This window comes from Amphiura filiformis, unplaced genomic scaffold (assembly GCF_039555335.1).
Source record: "Amphiura filiformis unplaced genomic scaffold, Afil_fr2py scaffold_166, whole genome shotgun sequence".
Classification (NCBI taxonomy): Eukaryota; Metazoa; Echinodermata; class Ophiuroidea; order Amphilepidida; family Amphiuridae; genus Amphiura; species Amphiura filiformis.
In genome coordinates, this window is record NW_027305630.1 from 36863 (window position 1) to 59186 (window position 22324).

At 35.9% G+C, this 22324-nt stretch overlaps 1 protein-coding gene across 1 annotated transcript; it reads left to right on the forward strand.

Moving 5' to 3' along the window:
* Window positions 1–119: 119 nt before the first annotated feature.
* LOC140145189 (uncharacterized) lies at window positions 120–20294 on the forward strand. Its single transcript, XM_072166963.1, has 5 exons — window positions 120–191; window positions 6046–6159; window positions 6615–6743; window positions 18434–19237; window positions 19812–20294. The coding sequence occupies exons 1-5, from the start codon at window positions 120–122 to the stop codon at window positions 20292–20294; spliced, it is 1602 nt and encodes a 533-aa protein (XP_072023064.1).
* The last annotated feature ends 2030 nt before the right edge of the window (window positions 20295–22324 follow it).

Genomic DNA, 22324 nt, shown 5'->3' on the forward strand with positions numbered 1-22324 from the left:
CCTTATCCTAACAATATTATATCGGGTAAAATCTTATTTCATTCATACATTTTGTACAGATATTGATGAGTGTGCTGACCCTACTGCTCATGATTGTGACGCAAATGCTACTTGCTACAATGACGGGGGCAGCTACCAATGTGTATGCAATGGTGGTTACAGTGGTGGATATGGACAAAATAGCTGTACAGGTTAGTCTTAGTTAGGTGAAAAACCTCAATTTGGTGACCACTCTCTGGCTAGTAAGGTTTCACGATTGATTCGACTTCTATGGACCATTTAGAAAAAAAAATAGCCCCATGTCCCTCGCGAAAATCCCGGCATTTTTCGCTAGAGGCCAAAATCCAAAATGGCCGCCGCCACCATTTTGAAAATTTAAGTTTTGAACCAGAGCACCTATAATCATGCACAAAGAATTTTTTTCTGATATGTCGAGTACAAGGATTCCGATTCTGACATTAGTTTGACATTACCGCATCATTTTTACCCAGAAATCCAAGATGGTGGCCTGCACCATCTTGAAAAATTTAGTTTTAAACCAGAGGACCTAAAATCGTGTACAAAGACACTTTTGGATAAGGCGAAGGATTTCAAATTTAACATTACTTTGACATTACGACCTCGTTTTTACCCAGCAATCCAAGATGGTGGCCGCCGGCGCCATCTTGAAAAAATAAGTTTTAAACCAGAGGACCTAAAATCGTGTACAAAGACACTTTTTTGGATAAGGCGAAGGATTTCAAATTTAACATTACTTTGACATTACGACCTCATTTTTACCCAGCAATCCAAGATGGTGGCCGCCGGCGCCATCTTGAAAAAATAAGTTTTGAACCAGAGTACCTAAAATCGTGTACAAAGACACTTTTCCGGTAAGTCGACCCCAAGAAAACCGAATCTGACATTAATTTGACGTTATAACATAATTTTTGCCCAGAAATATACTTATACTTGCATGTATACGCAGCGATTACCATTATAGAATACTATAAAAGTTTGACCTGGCAGCTAATACATTCTGATGTGTAGTCGATCAGCAGGGGCATTTAATTTATTTAAATGAAGCGCCTAAAGTCAGGTGGGTGATAAAAAAAATTATATCGACAACTAAAGCCTCCTTTATAGACTTCATACCCGCACAAGCGCGCATTTGGGATACGTTAGAACATTGGTACCACCTCACAGATGACTGCCCTTACACATGACTGTATTATGGTCACTTATTTATACTCGCCTGTTGGGTTAAGCGTTAATATGATACCGGATCAGCGACCAATTTAATGGCCGAACCCTTTGTTCAAAAAAAATTGTACCACTTTTATGAATAGCCTGTCGCAATCTCTAATCGGCATCAAAGGAACAAAGCATTACCTTCTATATTTCTTCTCCTTTCTATCTATCCTCCTTGGGTTCGATGAGAGAAGATGAGAATCTATTCACATCTTCTCTGGTGTGATGCACCCAAGGTGAATCAAAGGGTGCCACAACACTCTTCGCCATACATACATTCTCCCAGCCACATTTCCCTAACATAATATGAAATTTGAACAAAAAAGAAAATTTAGTTCGGCAGAGGCGCCGGCGGGGCTCGAATCCACGCTGCACATGTAGACCTATACGTATCGACATAATTATCACCAGCGCCTTAGACCGCTCGGCCACAAGGACTTGTTGGTGTCATCGTGAAAATTTAAACATATAATCGCAACTTTATTACTTCAACATACCACCTGACAAGCAAATACAGAAAACGTACCATATTTTGGAATTTTATTTGTTTAAAACATTAATGTGTATTAATAGCGCTCAATTGTTGATAACTGCGTGTCTACATACAGAAATCCGACAATAAATGGGCAGCTATACACGCACAAAATAATTATCGATTTGAACTCGCTGGGCCGCTCCGGCTACACGTGTTATACTCCTATATTATACCGTGGTTCATAATGGAACATGCCATTTTTCGTGTATACACGGTCTGGATTTTTGCAATTTATAGGATAGTTCAACGTAGGTCCCCAAAAGTTTCTTCCAGATATTGGAGATTAGATTCTCATAAAGACGAAACCGTAATCTTTAGTCGGGACCTACGTAAAATTTACATAATTTTTTTACCATCAATTGAGTGTTAGTTTTGACTAAATACAGAAAATATTTTGGCGTATATAAAATTGAAATAAAATTCTCTGCCTCCTAAACCGCATACATTTTAGGTATTTATTTGGGTATCACGAATCGTTACATATGATGTGCAGTTAATATTCATATATTCTTTTATACATAGGATGCTTCAGTTTTAACACAAAAATATTTCATTGCAAACGCTCCCACTCGGCGATTTCAAAAAGGTAACCACGCTTCCCTAGAATGTGCAATAAATTAGCATTACATTTTTTCTTATTTAGCAGCATTCTAGAAACTCTGGCGTACGGCGAGTACTGCTGTAAATGGGTGCTTCCTATATGTTTAGATATATTTGTCTCAGCATAGCGCCACCATGAGCGTATTGCAATTGCGTTTAGATGTAGTCTCGGGCCAGACTGTATGCGGCTATCACGAACATACTAGGAACGACGAGCGTTAGGACCGACACAAACTTGCTGTGTATGAGACTAGTTTGGATGTGGGCGACACTGTGACGTTCCACCGCACAATGTCGTAATAATAGTAATAATACGTAACCCGTATGGCATTAGCAGTGAACGCCTCTTCGCAATCTCTCGAGTGTTACTGAGCTTTCATGTATTATGTTTCAGAGTACAAGAAACATTTTTACTTCTCTTTTGATCAAATTTGTTTTTCACCTAAAATTGTATAACCTTAGCATATCGCAGTCTAAACCCAGATAAGGCATCTAAACTCCAGATAATGCGCCGTAACCCCAGATAAGAGACGTAGACCCCCGATAAAGCAGTCCAAACTCCAAATAAGGCGCCTTAACCCTAAAAAAGAAAATAAACCCCAGATAAGGCATCTAAACCCCACACAAGGTGCCTTAACTCTAGATAAGGGTCGTTAACCCCAGATAAGGGTCGTAAACCTCAGATAAGGCATCTAAACCCAAGCTAAGGCGCCTCAACCCCAGAAAAGAGACGTAAACTCAGATATGGCAGTCTAAACCCCAGATAAAGCGCCGTCTGGGGTTTACTTCTCTTAGGTTTATGTTCCTTATTTAGGGTTAAGGCGCCTTATTTGGGGTTGGGACTGCTTTATCTGAGGTGTACGTCTCTTATCTGGGGTTACGACGCCTTATCTGGGGTTAAGGCGCCTTATCTTGGGTTTAGATGCCTTATCTGAGGTTTACGACCCTTATCGGGGGTTTACGACCCTTATCTAGAGTTAAGGCATGTCGTTGTCATCATCGATATCAACAATATCATTATTTTATGTTAAATGTCTTGTGTCATACACTTTTTACAGACATAGATGAATGCTCACTGGGACCTGCTCATTGCGACGCAAATGCTAATTGCACCAATATCGTTGGTTCATTCATATGTACATGTAATGACGGTTACATTGGAGATGGAGTAACATGCACAGGTTAGTATATTTTGTACTATATTGCCATTCTATTTATTTCAAATAATTGTCCCGAATACGTGAGTCAAATTACTTTTTTTTTGGAAATGGTCCATGGTCATATATACTGAAAACCCGAGGGATACACTAACCACCGATCACAATGTTTTTTTCAACAACAGATCCAACAGTTACGGAAGATCCGGTAACGCAAAAGACTGCAGTAACAGCAAATGTAAGTCCTTTATTTATTTGGAGTAAATATTTAAAAAATGTAGGACTAATTTCATACTTATTTAATGAATATTCACAGACCAAGAAACTAATTGCTTAAAGAAGGATGGACCGATTTCATTACAACACACCTCCCGCGCCCTAAGAGGCGTCAGAATTTCAGTTGTTCTTAATATGCATGATTTAGGAGCCGCCGATGTTTTGCGAGCCGCCATTGCACATCTTTGACTCTCTGAATAATAAGCCACATTTGGTTTACAAAATCGAAAAAAAGAAGAAAAAAAAAAAGATCTTGCACCCTAATATCTTATAGAGTCAATGAAAAAACAAAAAACGAAGATTTTCCTTTTTAAGGAGCTTTTTCGGCATTAGACTTTGATTTGTATTGCCCAAAACAAGCGAACGGGTAAAACAATGTGTTATTGCGAGTTTTTTTTTTCTGCTGATTCGCTTTGATTCTGAATGTAGTATTATAATAATTATGACTTCGATGGAAAATTCTGATGGTGCAGCCGAATTTTAAATAGCGCACACTAAACAAATGTTACGAAAATAACTTTTTATTTCCGTTTGTCTCGTGAAATATGAATTGACATTAAACAAAATACTTATTAATATGGGCCACTACTCTGAGAAAAGGAACCCACGCCCAGTCAAATTATAGAGTTTCTCTCCAAAAGGCATTAAGTCCAATAGTTGCCTTGTGTCACATTTTCTGGTATATTTTTACATTTTTTAAAGTATAAATTACATTAAACGATCGGAATGGATATATTTGTAACTCTAGATTATTCTCTAACTGTTTTCAATATAAGTTTGTCCCCTTAAAAATGGTTGCCATTGGAATTCATTGGACTTAATGCCTTTTGGAACCAAACACAAATATTTTCTTTAACATTTATTGTTTTCTTTTTCGCACGTGTGGTTATACAGATTTGCAATTATTTTTATTAAATATAACAAAAAACATGTTATTACTATTCTACTGCTCCAATGTTATTAGATTGGCAATGTTACTGTCACTTACTTTTAGGAATATCTTCAAATAAAATATTCCACAAAGCAGCCTTTGGATTTAATGCCTTTTGGAAACAAACTCTTATAAATACACAGTAATTTACGTTGCAGCATGCTGCAGTTACTGTCCGTTTTCCTATACACAATACACAGTGCTCTCACCATTGACGCGTGACCTCTACAAACAGTGTATGTTATAGGTATATGGGCATTGCCTAGTTAACATCACTGTGTGAAAAATAACCGGCCAATATTTTAACTATTCTCCAAACTTCTAGCAAATATATTTCTCTAACATGACCTAAAATTACAGTTAGGTTAGATGTTCAGAAGGGGTCGCACTTGCGTAGAATATGAGTGAGGGCAAAGCATAGCTAGCTCATAGCTAGCCAACTCCCCGTGTTAATTGAATGGAGATTTGACCGAAAATATTGAGCTATATTGGTAACGGACCGCTCCGTTCTGAAGGTTGCCACAAAAAACGGTACAAGCTACATTTAAACTATTCTAAATAGGTTCTCGAAAATATAGTTTTGTAACATGTCCTAAATTTTTAGCTAATTTAGATGTTTGGAGAGGGTCGCACTTCTGTGTTTTAGGAAGGATATGTAAACGACAGATAACACCAAAAATATGAAGAAATTATTTCCAAACCGTGTTAAGTCAACAATCATTATGTTGCTCATTTTGAAGAATGCTGGTTAACAAAAAGCAGGTCATTGTCTCATTTCGTGAACAAAGGTACACATACCATTGTTTCCTTTCGTTTCCTTTATAATCGGTTACCCAACTGAAGCTATAGTACCAGCTTTATTGCGATGTCGCACATGTAAAACAGACACTTGTGCACAACCAGAGAAGATCTGATTTAATCAGTTGAGCTGCTTCAATGAGTGTTATCTTGGTTTAATAGCTTTTAATGGGGTTTAAGTCCTGCAAAGGTCGAGATGAATTCTACTGTAGACATGACTGCATCATGGTTGGGAATTATTGTTACCATGTTATAACGCATTGCGAAATAATACATTATAATAGAGTGAACAGATCCGGTACCAGCTGTAAATGTGCGCGTGCTTTACATTGGATTAGGATTCTCGCATTTATATTCATGAGAACGACCATATCGCATGGCGTTACGTGCCTTTGTGTTTACGCTGTAGCAGATGCAGAGTTAGAGTATCATTACATACTTCATGGAATTCGTCCTAACCCAGTGATCCGATAACCTAATATCAGGATATAATTATGATTTTTGTTCTTTCTCTCTAGCCTTTAAGTTGTTACAGTTGCAGCGCGTCAAACAAGTGCAACCCATGTACAGAAGCGCAAGATGCTAAAACACATGAAGTTGAAGAGTGCAGTGAAGATCAGGTCAGATGTGGGGTAAGTTGCTAAAATGGCCCAGTGGCGTAGCTATAGTATAAGTGGTATGGATGGGGTGACCAAGGAGGAGCTTCTACCTGTATGACATCATGTCCTCTCCTTGCTTCCCTATAATCGTTTTAGACTTTAAACCCCCTTTTTTGACCATTTTCGTCCAATGTCAAAAGTGAACTTATTCATTACACGGGTTCGCATTTATAACACTTTTAGGACTTCAGACTTGGACATAATATATACGGTAATATATAAGCTGAACAAAAAAGGTAACGATATGGATTGGTGATAGCATTGAGTCAATCTGGCTGACATTGGTGATATGTCCTCTGGGCCCACAGGGCAGTGTTTTCATGAGCTATTGGACCGAGGGACCAATTTATTTCGTGCAAATCGGATAAGTGTATAGGCCTTACCGCTTACAATTTCATTTTTCTTTATCATCTTTCTTAACTACGCAGGCCGTTGTTTACGAGCAACATGGCAAGTTCCACAACATGTCACGTGGCTGCTTTCCGCGCCAAGAGTGTCAAAGTGATGATATGCCGTACCTGTGCCAGACAATAGCTGAAGGCAATATCACCAAGTGCGTTAGTTGTTGCCAGGATTCGGGTTGTAACCACAAGGAAAGAGAACAGCTGAAAAATTCGGGCGTGCACATGATGCGAGGTTTTACTGTCCTTATTGCGTGCCTTGTCATGTCGAAGGTGTCATATTAAGCATCGCAACATTCAAAGAGCCAATTAAAAGTATTGGGCAGTGAGAGAATTAATGTTGTCATAAAAAGAATACCCTGGAAACAAGTAGATTCACTAAAAAATAAAACCAGGCGAAAATTTAGGCATGCGTCATACCCATGAACATGCCAAGAACATGCCCTATTTTCGCTAGCAACGGGCATGAATTTTCGTGGATTTGGGAAATGTTGATGGGTTGTTCATGCTCACACATGAATATTCATGCCCTTGCATGTTTTGTTTTGTTTGTTTGTTTTTGTCATGCGTTTAGTCAGAGCCTTGACATGTTCAGGGCATGTTCTTTGGTAACTCATGGGCATGAATCGCGGTCAATGTCAAATTTTCTCTACTTCCATGCCCATACATTTCTTAATTCCTAATTAACCACCCATGAATTCTTGAGAGAGAATTTTCATGCCATATACAAAACAAAAGAATCAGAATTTCTTGCCTTGTTCATGCCATGAACATGCCATATTCATGGCCTGATTTGCATAGCAACCAGTAGCGAATTTGCCTGGGTAATCTACTTTTAACAATAGACATTAATCTCTGTTGGTGAATCATAAATGACCCCTAGAACTTCTTGCAATATTCCTTAATTTTAATGAATACATTTTTCGATTGTTGGAAACTGGCCTTTGTATAGCATTTTTAGGCCATAATTTGCTCTAACAAAATAACAATAAAATTGCATAATTTCCCCAAACCAACTATTTCCTTCTGCAATTCTACGTAGGAACAGATTGGTTTATTTAAAACAAGATTAAAATGCAAAATTGATGCACTTATAAATTATGCATGAGCAAATTTGCATAATATTAACATAATAAATTATAAAACTTCCTTTTCTGGAAGCTTAGACTAAAGTCTAATTTTTTAAATGGTACGCATTTACTGGTTTTTACCCATCTGATAATAGTCAATATTATTCTCCACATCACTCAAATATACCGTTTGCAGGTCATGAAGTAGGATTAAACAGCTATGTTGAGTTACACATACCGGTCAGTATGTATACTTTTATTATATAGGCCTACACAATTTTACATTTACTTTTAATTATTACAAAGTAGGTAATGGTGCCTCCAACGGACACGGTATAAAACACACCAAGGATCAAAGGATGATACAAGAGGATTCCTAGAATATATAAAAACAAAAAGATTCGAGCCAGGTATACCAACTTGGTGTGGGGAACAAAGACAAGATAAAAACTAATGCAGTATGTAAACCAGAATGGTGTACATACACTGTTACGTCTGCACTAGAAAAAATCCAAAACCACGGGGATGGTAGACAAAGTTAACAAAAATACAAGCCACGTTTCGAGCAGATGAACTGCTCTTCTTCAGGGACAGACACTAAAATATAAAAGCAAATAACGAAAACCACATACTGTAGTAAAAAAAAATTCAAGTAAAAAACTGAAGGCAAGTTCAAATAGAACTCCGTAGCAAACAAAGCTCAGAGCAAAATAAACACGACTTACCTCTTTGAAAGACGGTTCACTACTTATTTAGCTATTAGTTATCCCCTGCTTGCTATGCAATACGAAAAATATCACTGGTTTGAGTATGCATGGTTTAAGGTCCTATCTCATGAGATCGCAGAGTTGTCAATGCTAGTGCAATAAATTTAATTGTAATTGATGACTCCAGTGGAAGAAATAACTAAGTGTTCAGAAGAAGTTTTATGAATATAAAAGGTCTGATCTATTCATTTTCATTTTCATATAGGTCAAGAACATTCACATTTCATAAAAATTATTGAAAATGACCTATGAACTGTTGTCACTTAGACGTTCACCCACAAAGAGTGAAGATTATGATTCGCGGCTTTTATTTAAGAAATAAAGGGTAATGTCTTATCCTTTACACCCCAAAAACGAAGATAGGGTCTACTATGTTTCTTACACCTGAATGTTGCTACCAATTATACACCTTTTCCACGGAAGTCTTCAGCTAACAAATTGCTTTGCTTGTTGTCATGCTGTAATTATGAAGTGTATTTTGTGCCGAGTACACTAAGTCATTTTTATGTAGCAGAATATTATATTTTGTCGAGAAAATCAAAAGTATCTTAGAAGAAGGAAGAGAGAGAGAAAAAGCCAATTCTTGCCAAAAACTTTTTTAAGGCCAGTTCAAGTTCTTTTAACAACCGTTTTCGCGTTTTAAACCAGAAAAAAAAATTGTAAAAAACATAACCATTCTGTAGCGCTGCCATTTGCGATCATTTGACACCACTGTTTGGTTGTATTAATGTACGTTATCAATTTAAAAAAAATAGTATTTCACAATATTAAAAGTTATCAATTCCATCTAAATTAATATTTTGGAGCTACGTATAATACATTTTGTTCATTTTATTTGCCTCTTTACTTTTTTAGACTACATATTTTGTAAACATTGAGGTGATTTATACTTTCATAGCAATTATGAAAGTAAAATATGATAATAATTCTGGTTCATATTTATTTGTTTCATGATATACAATCATGCATCTTCTTATTTATTATCTAATATAACTAGCGCCATCATTGTTCTTTTGTGGATAAAGATGCTGAAAATCCTACGTGTAAATGGACCAAACAGCGATGTTAAATCTGCATATCAATTAGAAAAAGTAGTAGTGCACAGTCTTGTAGAAAAAAGAAAAAAAACACGTGATTATTTCAATGTATATTCCCAATGTGTTTTGCAAAATATTTATTATTGAATGTCTCACCAAAACCATGCAGTTGTCGGGGAAAATATTTACGATGTTTTTTTTTCAGCAAAGAGTTAATTAATTCATAACCGGGGATTCACAAATAACAGTTCTGCGGGTAAGCTTAATAATGTGCATTCCTGTGATCCGCTTCAATAATTAGAGTGCGTGTGCGTGTAGGGCTCTCATGCCGCGGTGTCGTCTGCGAGCGCAAGAAAAGCCACATTGATACGCATCTCTAAAGTGCGCATTGAAGCGGATCTCACGCGTGCCGTGTACAAATAGTAAACTAGGATTGAAGACAACTGCATGGTAAAAGGTTAAATTTGCACACAACAAATATAAATATATAAACTATTATAACATGTATATGTAATACATGTTTTAATAATTATGTACAGTGTAAGTTTGAAAGTAATTTGTAGGTCAATGTTACTTTCCTCGTACCAGGAACTGCAAAGGCAAAAACAAAATAAAATAAAATAAAAAATTAACTTTTACTATAAACCTTTTAACATCCCGGATTAATATCAAACTATATTATTTTGACAATTTTCTTGTGACATCTCGCCAGAACCATCACGAACTATTGATCCATGTCCTTTACCTTGTCTACTTTCTTTAACACATAAAATAATAATAACATACAGGTCAACTAATAGCACTCTTAACGTGGGTCTATTTTTCGGCGTAGTGGTAAAAGGCTAACATTTCCCGCCTATAACGAGCTGATCAAACTAAATACTACATACAGTATTTAAAGTGATTCGCTGACCGCGAGTAGCGACCAAGGTAAACACAACTCAGTATCGTCGAACTCTGTAGAAAATTGTACATGACTTTGTATCTTTCAAGTCATATACCGTAAAACCTCGTCTACAAGCATATAGAGTGCTTCTGATGAAAGCTAAATTATTCCAGGCGCTATTATGGAATTTGAGCAAATGAATTACAGATCCATGCATATACAAACAAGTATTATTGTAAGACCAATCTATTGTATTGGCATATTTACGCATGTATCATATAAATCTAGCTTTCCTCAAAAACACTATATATGCTTGTAGACGAGGTTTTACGGTATATATGCGGTTTATGTACGGTTGTTTGATATAGAATTGGCTTCATTATTAATAAATGCAAACTATAGATGGCGCTATTTACCCTAAATCATATGTCTTTATTTGCAAGGGGTAGGTGATTAATACTTCCATTAAGACAGCTGGAATAGCTGAAACAAGCAACAAGGATATTTTATAAACATATTCTATCAAACAATAAATTATTTGTACTAAAAGCTTGAAAGAGTAATGTCCAGTAACTAAATAGCGCCACCAATTTTGTCATTAATAGATACATTTTATATCCGAAATAGCTATAAAAATGATATAAAAGTGAATCATTTTGTAAAAGAGGGGAAATTACAGTTGAGAATGACTCAAAAGCATCTGTATGCATTAGCATGATATCACATTTAATTGTTTAAGCCTAAAATTTGGTTGTACATGATGTTTTATAATAAATGATCTCATCAAACAACATGTAAGTTAAACTAGACTCACGTCTAATTATAGGTAACCAAAGTTATAGATGATATTTTTTCCAAAACCTGAAGTACGTGTGTAATAGAGTGCTCTTTGAATATTTTATCCTTGAACTTGTTCAGGAATAACACTGTGTATACTTTCAGTCATCTGGGATTTGATAAATTAGTAGATAATTAAATCTGGTCAACCAGAAAAAACTCACTTTTGGTCAGATGGAATCACCGACGTTTCGGCCTAAACCTTTGACCTTCAGCTGGGTGGATGATTTAGGGTCATCCGAGGTCAATCGATCGGGTCATAAAGCAACTTCCTCATCGATTGACCTCGGATGACCCAAAATCATCCACCCAACTGAAGGCCAAAGGTTTTGCCCGAAACGTCGGTGATTCCATCTGACCAGATTTAATTATCTCCTAATTGTTCAGGAATGGTTTATTAAAAATCATGTTTCGCCGAATTTTAGGTATTGATATTCTCTATGTTTTGATGTCCATAATATAAAATCAATCAATCAATACTTTGTTTTAATTATTTCCTATATGAACTTACTGCAAACATACTACTGACAAAGAGATATTGAAGACCTGAGCGCAAGAAGACCGTACGTCCACTTGGCCCCTCAACATGTATACACTAAAGTTGCGTATAGTTTCGTATAGTTTGGTAATGTTTTATACATGTTCAGGGGCCAAAACAAATCTTTCACAACCTTTCATGATGTTTTTACCCTGGAACATGTATTAAACATTATAAAACCCTAAGAAACTATATGTAACTTTAATGTAGGCCTATACATGTTGAGGGGCCAAGTGGACTTACGGTCTTCTTGCGCTCAGGTATTCATTATTGAAGATCATATCAAATGTGTTAACGTTTGCAGTCCCTGGTACTGATAAGACTTACGGTTATAGCTTTGTAAACTTGTGAAATTTGTTAACAGTGAAATATATTGTAATTATATAAGCTTAATAGTGTTTTTAAGAAATCACTGGTATAGTGTGACATTAATAAATACCCCTATTTCGTCGGGTGCATTACATAGTGACGGATCTGCACTTTACAGAATATCCATAGTGACGGATGTTGAGTTTAAAAAAAAATGCGCAAGACATAGTGACGGATAACTTTGGCAATCAATTACATTATGGAATGTACGATTTTAATACATTTTAACGTTTTGGAAATATCTTTCAATGGTTTACTTTTAATAGTCACATGAACATTAATGGCAAGTTTATAATCTATGGTCAATACAATTTACCTTCTCAACGTTTTCCCGATGCCCAGTTTTTGATAAATTTGCGATCAACATTCGTCACTATGTAATACACATTGTGTTTAACATCCGTCACTGTGTAATGCACCCGACGATTTGTAAACATTTATCACATGCAAAACGCTGGAAGAATTGAAGTATTAGACGATTATACCATTCCTGGGGGGGGGGGCACTCGACATGGGAAGGGGAAAGAATGTGGAACACCAGTTCGAATCTAGGATTGTTTGGGGGAAAGGTTTTAAACCAAAAAGCGGTCATTGGGTGTGGAGACCTTAAGGAAGGGGTCAAATATAAAAGTCGACAAAACCAAAAACCAAAAAATCATCAATATATTTTTTTTAAAGACAAATAATGATATTTTGTGAACTTGAAATTTTTTTTTTTTTAAATGGGATCACCAAAACAAACAAATAGGTCATTGGGTGAGAGAATGTTGAAAGATGGAAATTTGACTGCACATCCCCGCCACCCTTTGTAATGAGTGACCCCCCCACCATCCTTACCGATGATAGCTATTTTGAGATTATTTTATTGTGGTCATTATTTAGCATCAGTGCCTTAAAATTATAAATTTGTATTAAAATTGTACAATTTTCACATTGCATCGTCGGCCTCACATACTATCGTATCTTACAAGCCTGCCTTGTGTGATTTGTTTTTATTATTGTCATCTAATGGTGATGAGATACACTGTAAAATAAACGTTTTATATTAACTTTGAGTTATTATCACAATATTATAATACCACGTCCATTCATAAGAGAAAGAAGCTTGCTGAAATATAAATATCAATATGAAATACAGCAATGATAATAAAAATCACACAAGGCAGCCTTTTGAGATACGACAATATGTGAAGCACACGACGATTATACTTGCAGCACCACGCGCTTTCGCCTAAATATGCATAGTTTTAGAAGAAAAACAAATATATGACTTAATTGTTACTATATATATATATCTAAAATTGTATAATCATATATTTTTAAACGGATATAAGAGTACTATATAAATGATATTGGGCATTTTACACGTGGATTTTACATGGTGCCTTGATAATCATATAACTTAATGGTGTAAGTAAAATGATTCAAAGATACAGAGGTATAGCCTTATTATTTTGAATAATAATAATAATAATAATAATAATAATAATAATAATAATAATAATAATAATAATAATAATAATAATAATAATAATAATAATAATAATAATAATAATAATGATAATAATAATAATAATAATAATAATAATAATAATAATAATAATAATAATAATAATATAATAATAACACTACTACTACTACTACTACTACTACTACTACTACTACTACTACTACTACTAATAATAATAATAATAATAATTAAAATTAAAATTATACTACTACTACTACTACTACTACTACTACTACTACTACTACTACTACTAATAATAATAATAATAATAATAATAATAATAATAATAATAATAATAATAATAATAGTACCATTATATTAAACACTCAAAACATTAAACAATTATATGTTTCAAACGTGGAGTCTTTCTAATTTAGTCAATCTTGTTAACAATTAGCAATAATTTTACCAACGGTTAAGATTTATGTAAATTAAATATATGACAATATTTAGTCTCTCTATTGTTAAATAAATTGTAACAAAATTAAATATTTATAATATTAAATTATAGTATGCTTTCAATGTATGCAATTGTTAAATTATAGTATGCTTTCAATGTATGCAATCGATGTACATCACGCGTAATGTTGTAGAAATAAATAAAGCCAAACAAGTTACGAAAGAAATACATCAAAAAGCAAAGTAAAATTTCACAATACATACATTAGAAAACAAAATTTAACTAGACCCAATGGGCTAGCCAGGAAGAGTCAGATGCATCAAGACACTGTCACCAAGAGGTGTGACTCATCCAAGTACGATCATACGTTTACAATACGGTAATATATACTTTTATAATATTGTAACAAAAAGAACAGTTACAATAACATTATAATGTTGATTATATAAGATCATTAAAACGTAATAAAACTTGACAACATGTTACTGTAAAATACCATTGCCAATCAATTTGAGGGAAACCATTTCAGCAACATTTAAATTACATTAGTTGCAAACGTTTTGTGGCAACATTTGAATATGTTTTGCAAATGTTCTTAAAACGTCTTATAACCTTTATAACGACACATTTAAACTTTTTCTTTTAACTGTTATGTGCCCATTTGAAAATCTTACGAAAACGTTCTACATTTGCTGGTATGTACATTTAAAATGTGATGTTTTAAATGATATAAATGCCGAGTCTAAAAAAGATTAGGAAAATGTTTTAAAAAAAACCAAAAAAATGTTAAAACAAGGTTGTCTAAATGCCATTTTTAAACATTACCTGCCAAATGATAAATAATACGTCGTCAACTTTCAAATAACTTCATGAACTTTTTAAAAACATTGTGAAAAGTTTTATAACTTTTGCTAGAGTCGACATTTTAACGTTTTCTGGTAACCTTTGTAAATGTAAAACGGTGTTTGTGTTTGGTGTGACGTTATGAGTCAAATGGTAGAGAGGTTGCGATTTCCAAACGCCGTGATCGGACGCCCGTCTATCTATTCAAAACCGATCCCATGTGACGGAGCGAGGTCATGTATTTAGCCAGTATTTAAGATTCTGTACGTATGTAATGACTGCACGGACAACGTAGAAAATGCATACAATTTGCCCATTTTACAAGGATATTGAACATACGAATGAAAGTCTAACTATTAATATGATCGATTCTGTTTGTAAGAAATCATTATAATAAGGCTACGGCAAGGTGTTGTACTCAAAATCAAAAGCATGCTACAGTAAAATATACACAAGATCTAGAGAGCATTAAATTTCTTGTTTGCCACCTCCCTGCAGCCTCCTGTGACGAGTACAAGCGTTGGTCTTGTTCTCAGCCGGTTTAGTGCTCCTTCGTTTTGTAACCGAGATGAACACCTGTTTGAACGCACGTACCGCGGGTTGCGCGTTCAAACAGGTGTTCATCTCGGTTACAAAACAAGAAGCACAAACCGGCTGAGATCAAGACCATTTTTACAAACTGATAATAATTTGAAACACTTATGCCAAGAACATGATTTTGAGAAATTTATTGATAACCAGTTTTAATCCAATATTAGCTCAATGCACAGTTGAAAGAGTGCTCAATATTTAGATAGATCGAACAAACATTGGTATCAACACATATGGGTTGTTGGTACCCTGGGTTTCACGTAAAACCCAGAGCAATAACCCATATGTGTAGATACTAATGAATAAATGTTTAAATATTGCTAAATATTTCTTTGTGCAAGTTACATAGATCATCAAAATATGTACAATTAGATGTTTTAATTAATCAAATAAAAACATACCTATTGTAAACCGTAATATTTGTTTGTAAATATAAAGTGAAATAAACGTATTTCTTTCGTTGACTTCTGGTTCATCACAGCAACATGTGTCATGATGTTTCATTTTCTCTATTGTAGCGTAGTGTCTGCAAATTAATTAATAAGAGTTACCTAAACCATGGCACTTAAGTCATGTTAAATACCAGCTGTTACTGTGTTTTGACGCAACATTCACCAGTCCCAAATGAGCAGTATAAAACATTTTAATAACAATAGAGAGATTGCGAAATTTACGTGAAACGTGATACAGGAACGCCAACGGCAAACTACATTAGTCAAAAATAGGTTCGTGTGCCCTCTAGAGGGTGAAATCTATTGTGACTTGGTAAATTAATGGAATTACCGTAAGGCGATTACGTTGCGGTTGGTAGCAAAAAATGACGTTCCACAATGACAATGCAGAAAAATGTTGTGTTTGCCTTGTTATAAAGCGAATCAAAGTATCCTAATAGAGCAAGAAGAGTCCGACATGTAATAAAATCTATTTTGGGGGTTATATTACAATTTGACCTAGTATAGACCAGAAGAAGTGAATAAATTTCGATTTTTTTTTCCGACGCGGATTCGAACGGGAAGATTACCTATTCATTTGTGTGTGGAAAATGCCGTCCAAAAATCATCTTGCGAAGAGGCGTTTTAGGCAAGATCGAGTCGTGTTACGGCAAATTTGCCGTTGAATTTTATTTTTGGACGGGGGACAGAAGTTCATGCAACGTCATTTTTCGCCTTACCTTTTCATTGTTTTAAACATGTTAAACAGCTGTCAAAGTGTTTTGCTTATGGGATTGAGATTTGGCTATAGCCGGAGCCCATAGGGTAAGCACAGATTTGAGGTCAAAGGTCATTAAGGGTGTAATTCCAGTACATAACAAAGAGCTCCAAAATGCTTCTTTTCCTGCAGATTACATGGTATACAGAGGTGCGACTGACACATAAGCATTGACATTAGCTGGTGTCTATATTGTAACAGATTTTGAGTTCAAGATCATGTAGGAGTCAAACATAGTTTATTACTGAAAACAACTTTGAAATTCCCTTTTGCTGCATATTAAGTGCTGTGATTATCAGAACAACGGCATCATGTGCATAGGGCTACGGTTGGCTTAAACACGGGGAGGGGTCTGTTTTGGGGGAATTTTCTAAAAGTTTATCCAATTTGAATGAAATTAGTATTATGTGATGTTGATATGATTCAAAACACGATGGAGGTCATTTTAAGGTCATCAGAGGTCAAGTCAAGATCAAATTGTTTTTATTATATTGTCATTAAACTTAGTGCCTATATTTTTTTCACAAAAAGACAATTTTGACCAAAGCCATTTCAAGGTCAACAGAGGTCATTTCAAGGTCACGACTGGACTTCGCGGTCTTACAAGACCGCAACATATCTATCTCTATGTCTTTCTTTTCGATCCTTGTTCCGGGCGAATTCGTTGTGACGACGAGTCATAATCGATGCATGATGCACGAAGCAGTAAGCGAGCATAAAAAAGAGCAATGATGAACAGAAGAAAAAGATTCACCCGTTCACTCAATCATGAACATATAGAACTGGAGCACGCAATATATCATGTCTAGAGTTGAAAATGATATAAGAATAATAATAGTAGTAAATCAATAATAAATATGAAGTATAAATAAATTAAATTAAAGTAATAAAAGTATTTAATGGATGATATTTATAGATAGAAGAAAAATATAATTGAACAAAGTGCAAATAAATTAATTGATCCATGGATTTTTCGATCACCTGGAACGTTTTCATTAGTCCGACTAGCGTCTTCAGCAGATGGTGATGATGTGTTGATATCTTGTCTACAATCGGGATATCTCTCACTGAGGACGTCATATGATTGACAAAATGACGTCATAGGATGTTACGATGTAGCGCCCCCCCCCCCCACCCCAAGGGCATCAGCAAGTTACCCCAAATATGATATATTTCTAGTCTTTGGTCACGATTTAGTCTTGGTTTTTGAGTCCTTATTTGTATGGCTTCCAGAACTCTCCGGGAAAATTATTTTTGCTGAAGACGTTAGTCGGACTAGTAAAAACGTGAGGTGAGCGAAAAATAGTGTAGTGTTGAAGTTAAAACTTTAATTCATTTTATCTACCACTACTTATGAATTTCCACTCGTATATTTTGCACGAAATTGGCAGTCATTGCCTTCGTCTACTACGAGAACTTGAGAAAACATCACTCAAATTAACGCGATTTAGAAATCATCTGAGTTTTAATCTGACTTGTATTAATAGCCACGTAACACCTACATATCTACGTTTACCATCATCTGTAGTGAAAGGATATCGTGCAGATAATATCATTAAGCGGGCACAAAGATCATTACTTAACGAGCGTATTCGTCAGACCAACTTTACATTGTATATTTTGAAGGAAAAACATCGTATTGTTGAAGGTAAACTTCGCGGGGAATTACCGGAAGTAGCGTGGAGGAAAGTGACCGAGTTCATCAATCAGGTCGAAGGTCGCGAACATGAGGAGGTGAAAACGCGTCAAATTCGGAAGCATAAACATTTGGTATCGGATCCCGGAGAAGGAAACAGCTGATATTTCGGCTAGAAAGTGTGATAAATCGGATGGTGGTGCTCGCGATAAGTGGGTAGTGAATTTGTCCTCGCGGTCTCTGACTGAAGCGGAAGTTTCGCTGTTGCAACGTGGACTGAATTACTCTGTAAGTAGCAATAAATTCCCAGTTAAAGACATCGTGGCTTCTACTGAAACAGAGTGTAAGGATATACCCGGTGATAAAGCAGCCGAACTTCGTGGTCGTGTAGTTAATGCAATCAAGACTACTAAACCCCCGACTAGTAACATCACAAAAGACGAAAGACTTGCTCTAGATAAGCTTAAAAAGGACACTGCTATTATTATTGTGCCTGTTGACAAAGGCAGGGCCACTTGTGTTAATGATGCAACAGTGTATGAGGAGAAAGCTAACGCTCTTCTGCAAGATGAGAATGTTTATGAAAAGCTAAAGAAAGATCTTACGCAGAAATATCAAACCAAACTCATCAAATTATTGAAAGATCTCAAGGAGAAAGGTGCCATTGACTCTAGAACTTATTGGAAGTTGTATCCCACCGTGTGTGATGTACCGAAATTTTATGGTTTAATTAAAATCCAGAATGCCGGTGCTGATCACCATATTACCAACACTCAATCGTTTGTGGAAAATATTCGCGATTTGAAGTTGGAATCGGATGAATCACTTGTATCATTTGATGTGTCAGCGCTTTTCACTTCCATCCCTGTTGACAAGACACTTGAAGTCGTCGGTGAACTTTTAAGGAATGATACCAGCTGGAAGAAAGTTGAGGCTGAAAATCTTGAGCCTGAGCAAGTGCTTGACTGTCTGAGCTTTTGTCTTGACAGCTCGTATTGCGTGTTTCGTGAGACCTTTTATCTTCAGCGCTATGGATGTGCCATGGGAAGTTCTTGCAGTCCGCTTTCCGCTGATGAGTATATGGAATATTTCGAAAGTCAGGCATTAACATCTGCCCCCCCCCCCTCCACCGCCGCGTGTTTGGAAAAGATGTGTGGATGATACCTTTGTGGTCATAAAAACTGTGCATATCGAGGAATTTACCGATCATATCAATAACATTGATCCTAACATCAAATTTACGCGTGAGGAAGAAGAAAACGGTAAACTTCCTTTCCTTGACACTTTGGTTTGTCGCCAGCCAGACGGAACTCTTAAAGTCAAGGTTTATAGAAAATCTACCCACACAGAACAATATCTGAACTTTTCCTCTCATCATCCACTTGAGCACAAGCTCAGTGTTGTTAGAACGCTTCTCCACCGTGCGGAAACCGTCGTCACAGACCCGGCAGATAAAGCAGAGTAAATAGCTCATGTGAAGAACGCGTTAAAGAACTGCGGCTACCAAGACTGGACTTTCTTTCGTGGTCAGCCCAAAGAAAAAGACAGTTCTTCTCAGAACCGAGACACAGAAACAGCTAACAAAGGATTTGTCACCCTACCATACATAGAAGGTCTCTCAGAGAAGCTACGCAGAGCGTTCAGGACTGCGGGAGTTTCAACTACCTTCAAATCCCAAAATACACTGAGGAGTGCGCTTGTAGCCCCTAAAGACAAGGCAGAACCTGTTAAACAATCTGGGATTGTGTATCAACTTGACTGTGCTGATTGTGCCAGGAAGCTTGAGAAAAGGCTTAGTGAACACAAGTCCACTGCTGGCAGCTCTAAATCAGCGGTTAGAGACCATGTAGTGAGATCTAAAGGTCACCAGATTGATTGGGAAAACGTCAAGGTGCTTGAAAAAAAGCAAAAAGAATTTTCCCGGAGAGTTCTTGAAGCCATACAAACAAGGACTCAAAACCCAAGACTAAATCGTGACCAAGGACTAGAAATAGATCCTATTTGGGATAACTAGCTGATGCCCGGGGGCGCTAAATCGTAACATCCTATGACGTCATTCTGTCAATCATATGACGTCATCAGTGAAGATATCCCCATTGTAGACAAGATATCAATACAGCATCACCATCTGCTGAAGACGCTAGTCGGACTAGTGAAAACGTCCCAGGTGAGCGACAAATAGTGTAGTGTTGAAGTTAAAACTTTAATTCATTTTATCTACCACTACGTATGAATATCCACTCGTAGGTTTAAGAAAGCGGTACACTATGACGTAGGCTATGTATTATCAATAACATTTGAAGGTTTATGTTTTATTATATTGCGTGTTCATAAAGAGTAGTAGAGTAGTATATATACTTAGTAAATTGACTGTCTGTCAACCTGCTACATATATTATATAAAATAATGTAGTGTTGAAGTTAAAACTTTAATTCAGTCTTAAACCTAATTGTTGCATGTAGAAATTAGGAATCGTTCTTCATGTTATTACTACCTTACTGAATGGGACCAAGCTTAAAATGGATGAAAAGCCACACAGGACAGATTTTTTAAACTTTGGCCCCGTTTTACATTTTGAAACGTTTTTTGGCAGATACGCTATGCCGATGATGCCAATCGAATATGCAGCAGTAGAGCGGAACTGCTGACCCTTTTGAAGGGTTAGTCACATAGTGGCGTATTGTAAAGAAAAATGTAAAGTGCATTTCGGAATAAACGAGTTTGAAAAAATGGCGATTTGTAACAAGTGTTCAAAGCATCTTATTGTCCAATATTTAACAATTAGTGTGTTTTAGCGGGTTCGCCGTCGGACAAGTTTAGAACTGTAAAGCTTACGTCAGGGGTAGCTTTGACTTCTTCAAGATAAAGTTCCTATGAATGAGACACGTGGGTTGCCCCTTGCCTACTGATGACTCTGGAAAGAGCCGTTCACTGAAGACTGGCACTTGTCATCAAAGAACAAGCAGATTCCGACTATCTGCTATTTTTTAAAGGTTGTGCATTTGTCTACAGAAAACAAGCAGACTTCGCATAGCTGCTAATTTTAAAGGTTTGGTGACTCTGAAAAGAGCCGTTCACTGCTCTCTAGACTCATCATATAAACAAATCTTTAATATTAAGAAGAATATTGCAGTTTATTAGTTAAAATGGTAAACTGGAAAAAGTATAATAAGGCTGGGATCCTTTCAGCGGATACAAACATATGCGCACGTAATATATTGTGTCAACACGGCCGTATTGGCACGGTAGATGCCGTGTTGGGATGGATATTCAGTATTACAGCATACGTATTGTCACGGTGTATCCCATTGTTAAAATACCACGTACTTTAGTACAGTTATAGCGCCCTATGTATGCAGTGATGAAATATTTGAAGTAATATGCGGTAAAAAAAATATTTTTTTAAATTAACCTTAATGTTAAAACCTTGAAATAAAACTTCTAGAAATATTAGTTTTTTATATTCCATAGTGTTATATTACCTCAAATATTTCTTCACTACATTGAAAAATACGTATTTAAGCGAATTATACCCAACAGAGGGCGCTATTTCTGTACTTAAGTACGTGGTATTTTGACAACGGGATACACCGTGACCATACGTCAGGTATCCACGGTATCGTGGTACCGGCGTTCCCAGAAAAAAAAATCATAGTCGCAGAAAAAAACAAAAACAAAAACAAAACAAGACTGTAAAAATATTTTTAATATCCTAATCATTTAATACCATTTTCCTTCAGATCTAAAAATATTATGTGAAAACCACGTCTTATAAAATATATTTCTGCGAACTTTGAGAGCTTTTGAGGACAGCTCATAGCTGATCAAAAAAATTGAACGCGAGGAATATTTGTAAACAAAATATGAAAATAAACAGACGCCTTTTAATTTGTTGATTTTACATTTTGTATGACTCGATCCACTGTAGTCTCTAACGCTGCTGCGTCAACAAGAGCTCCAGACCAGACGACACCGCTTTGATCCAAGAAAGTAAATACGGTAGAGTCTAACTGTCATCATGTTTTTCAAGGGTTCATACCACTA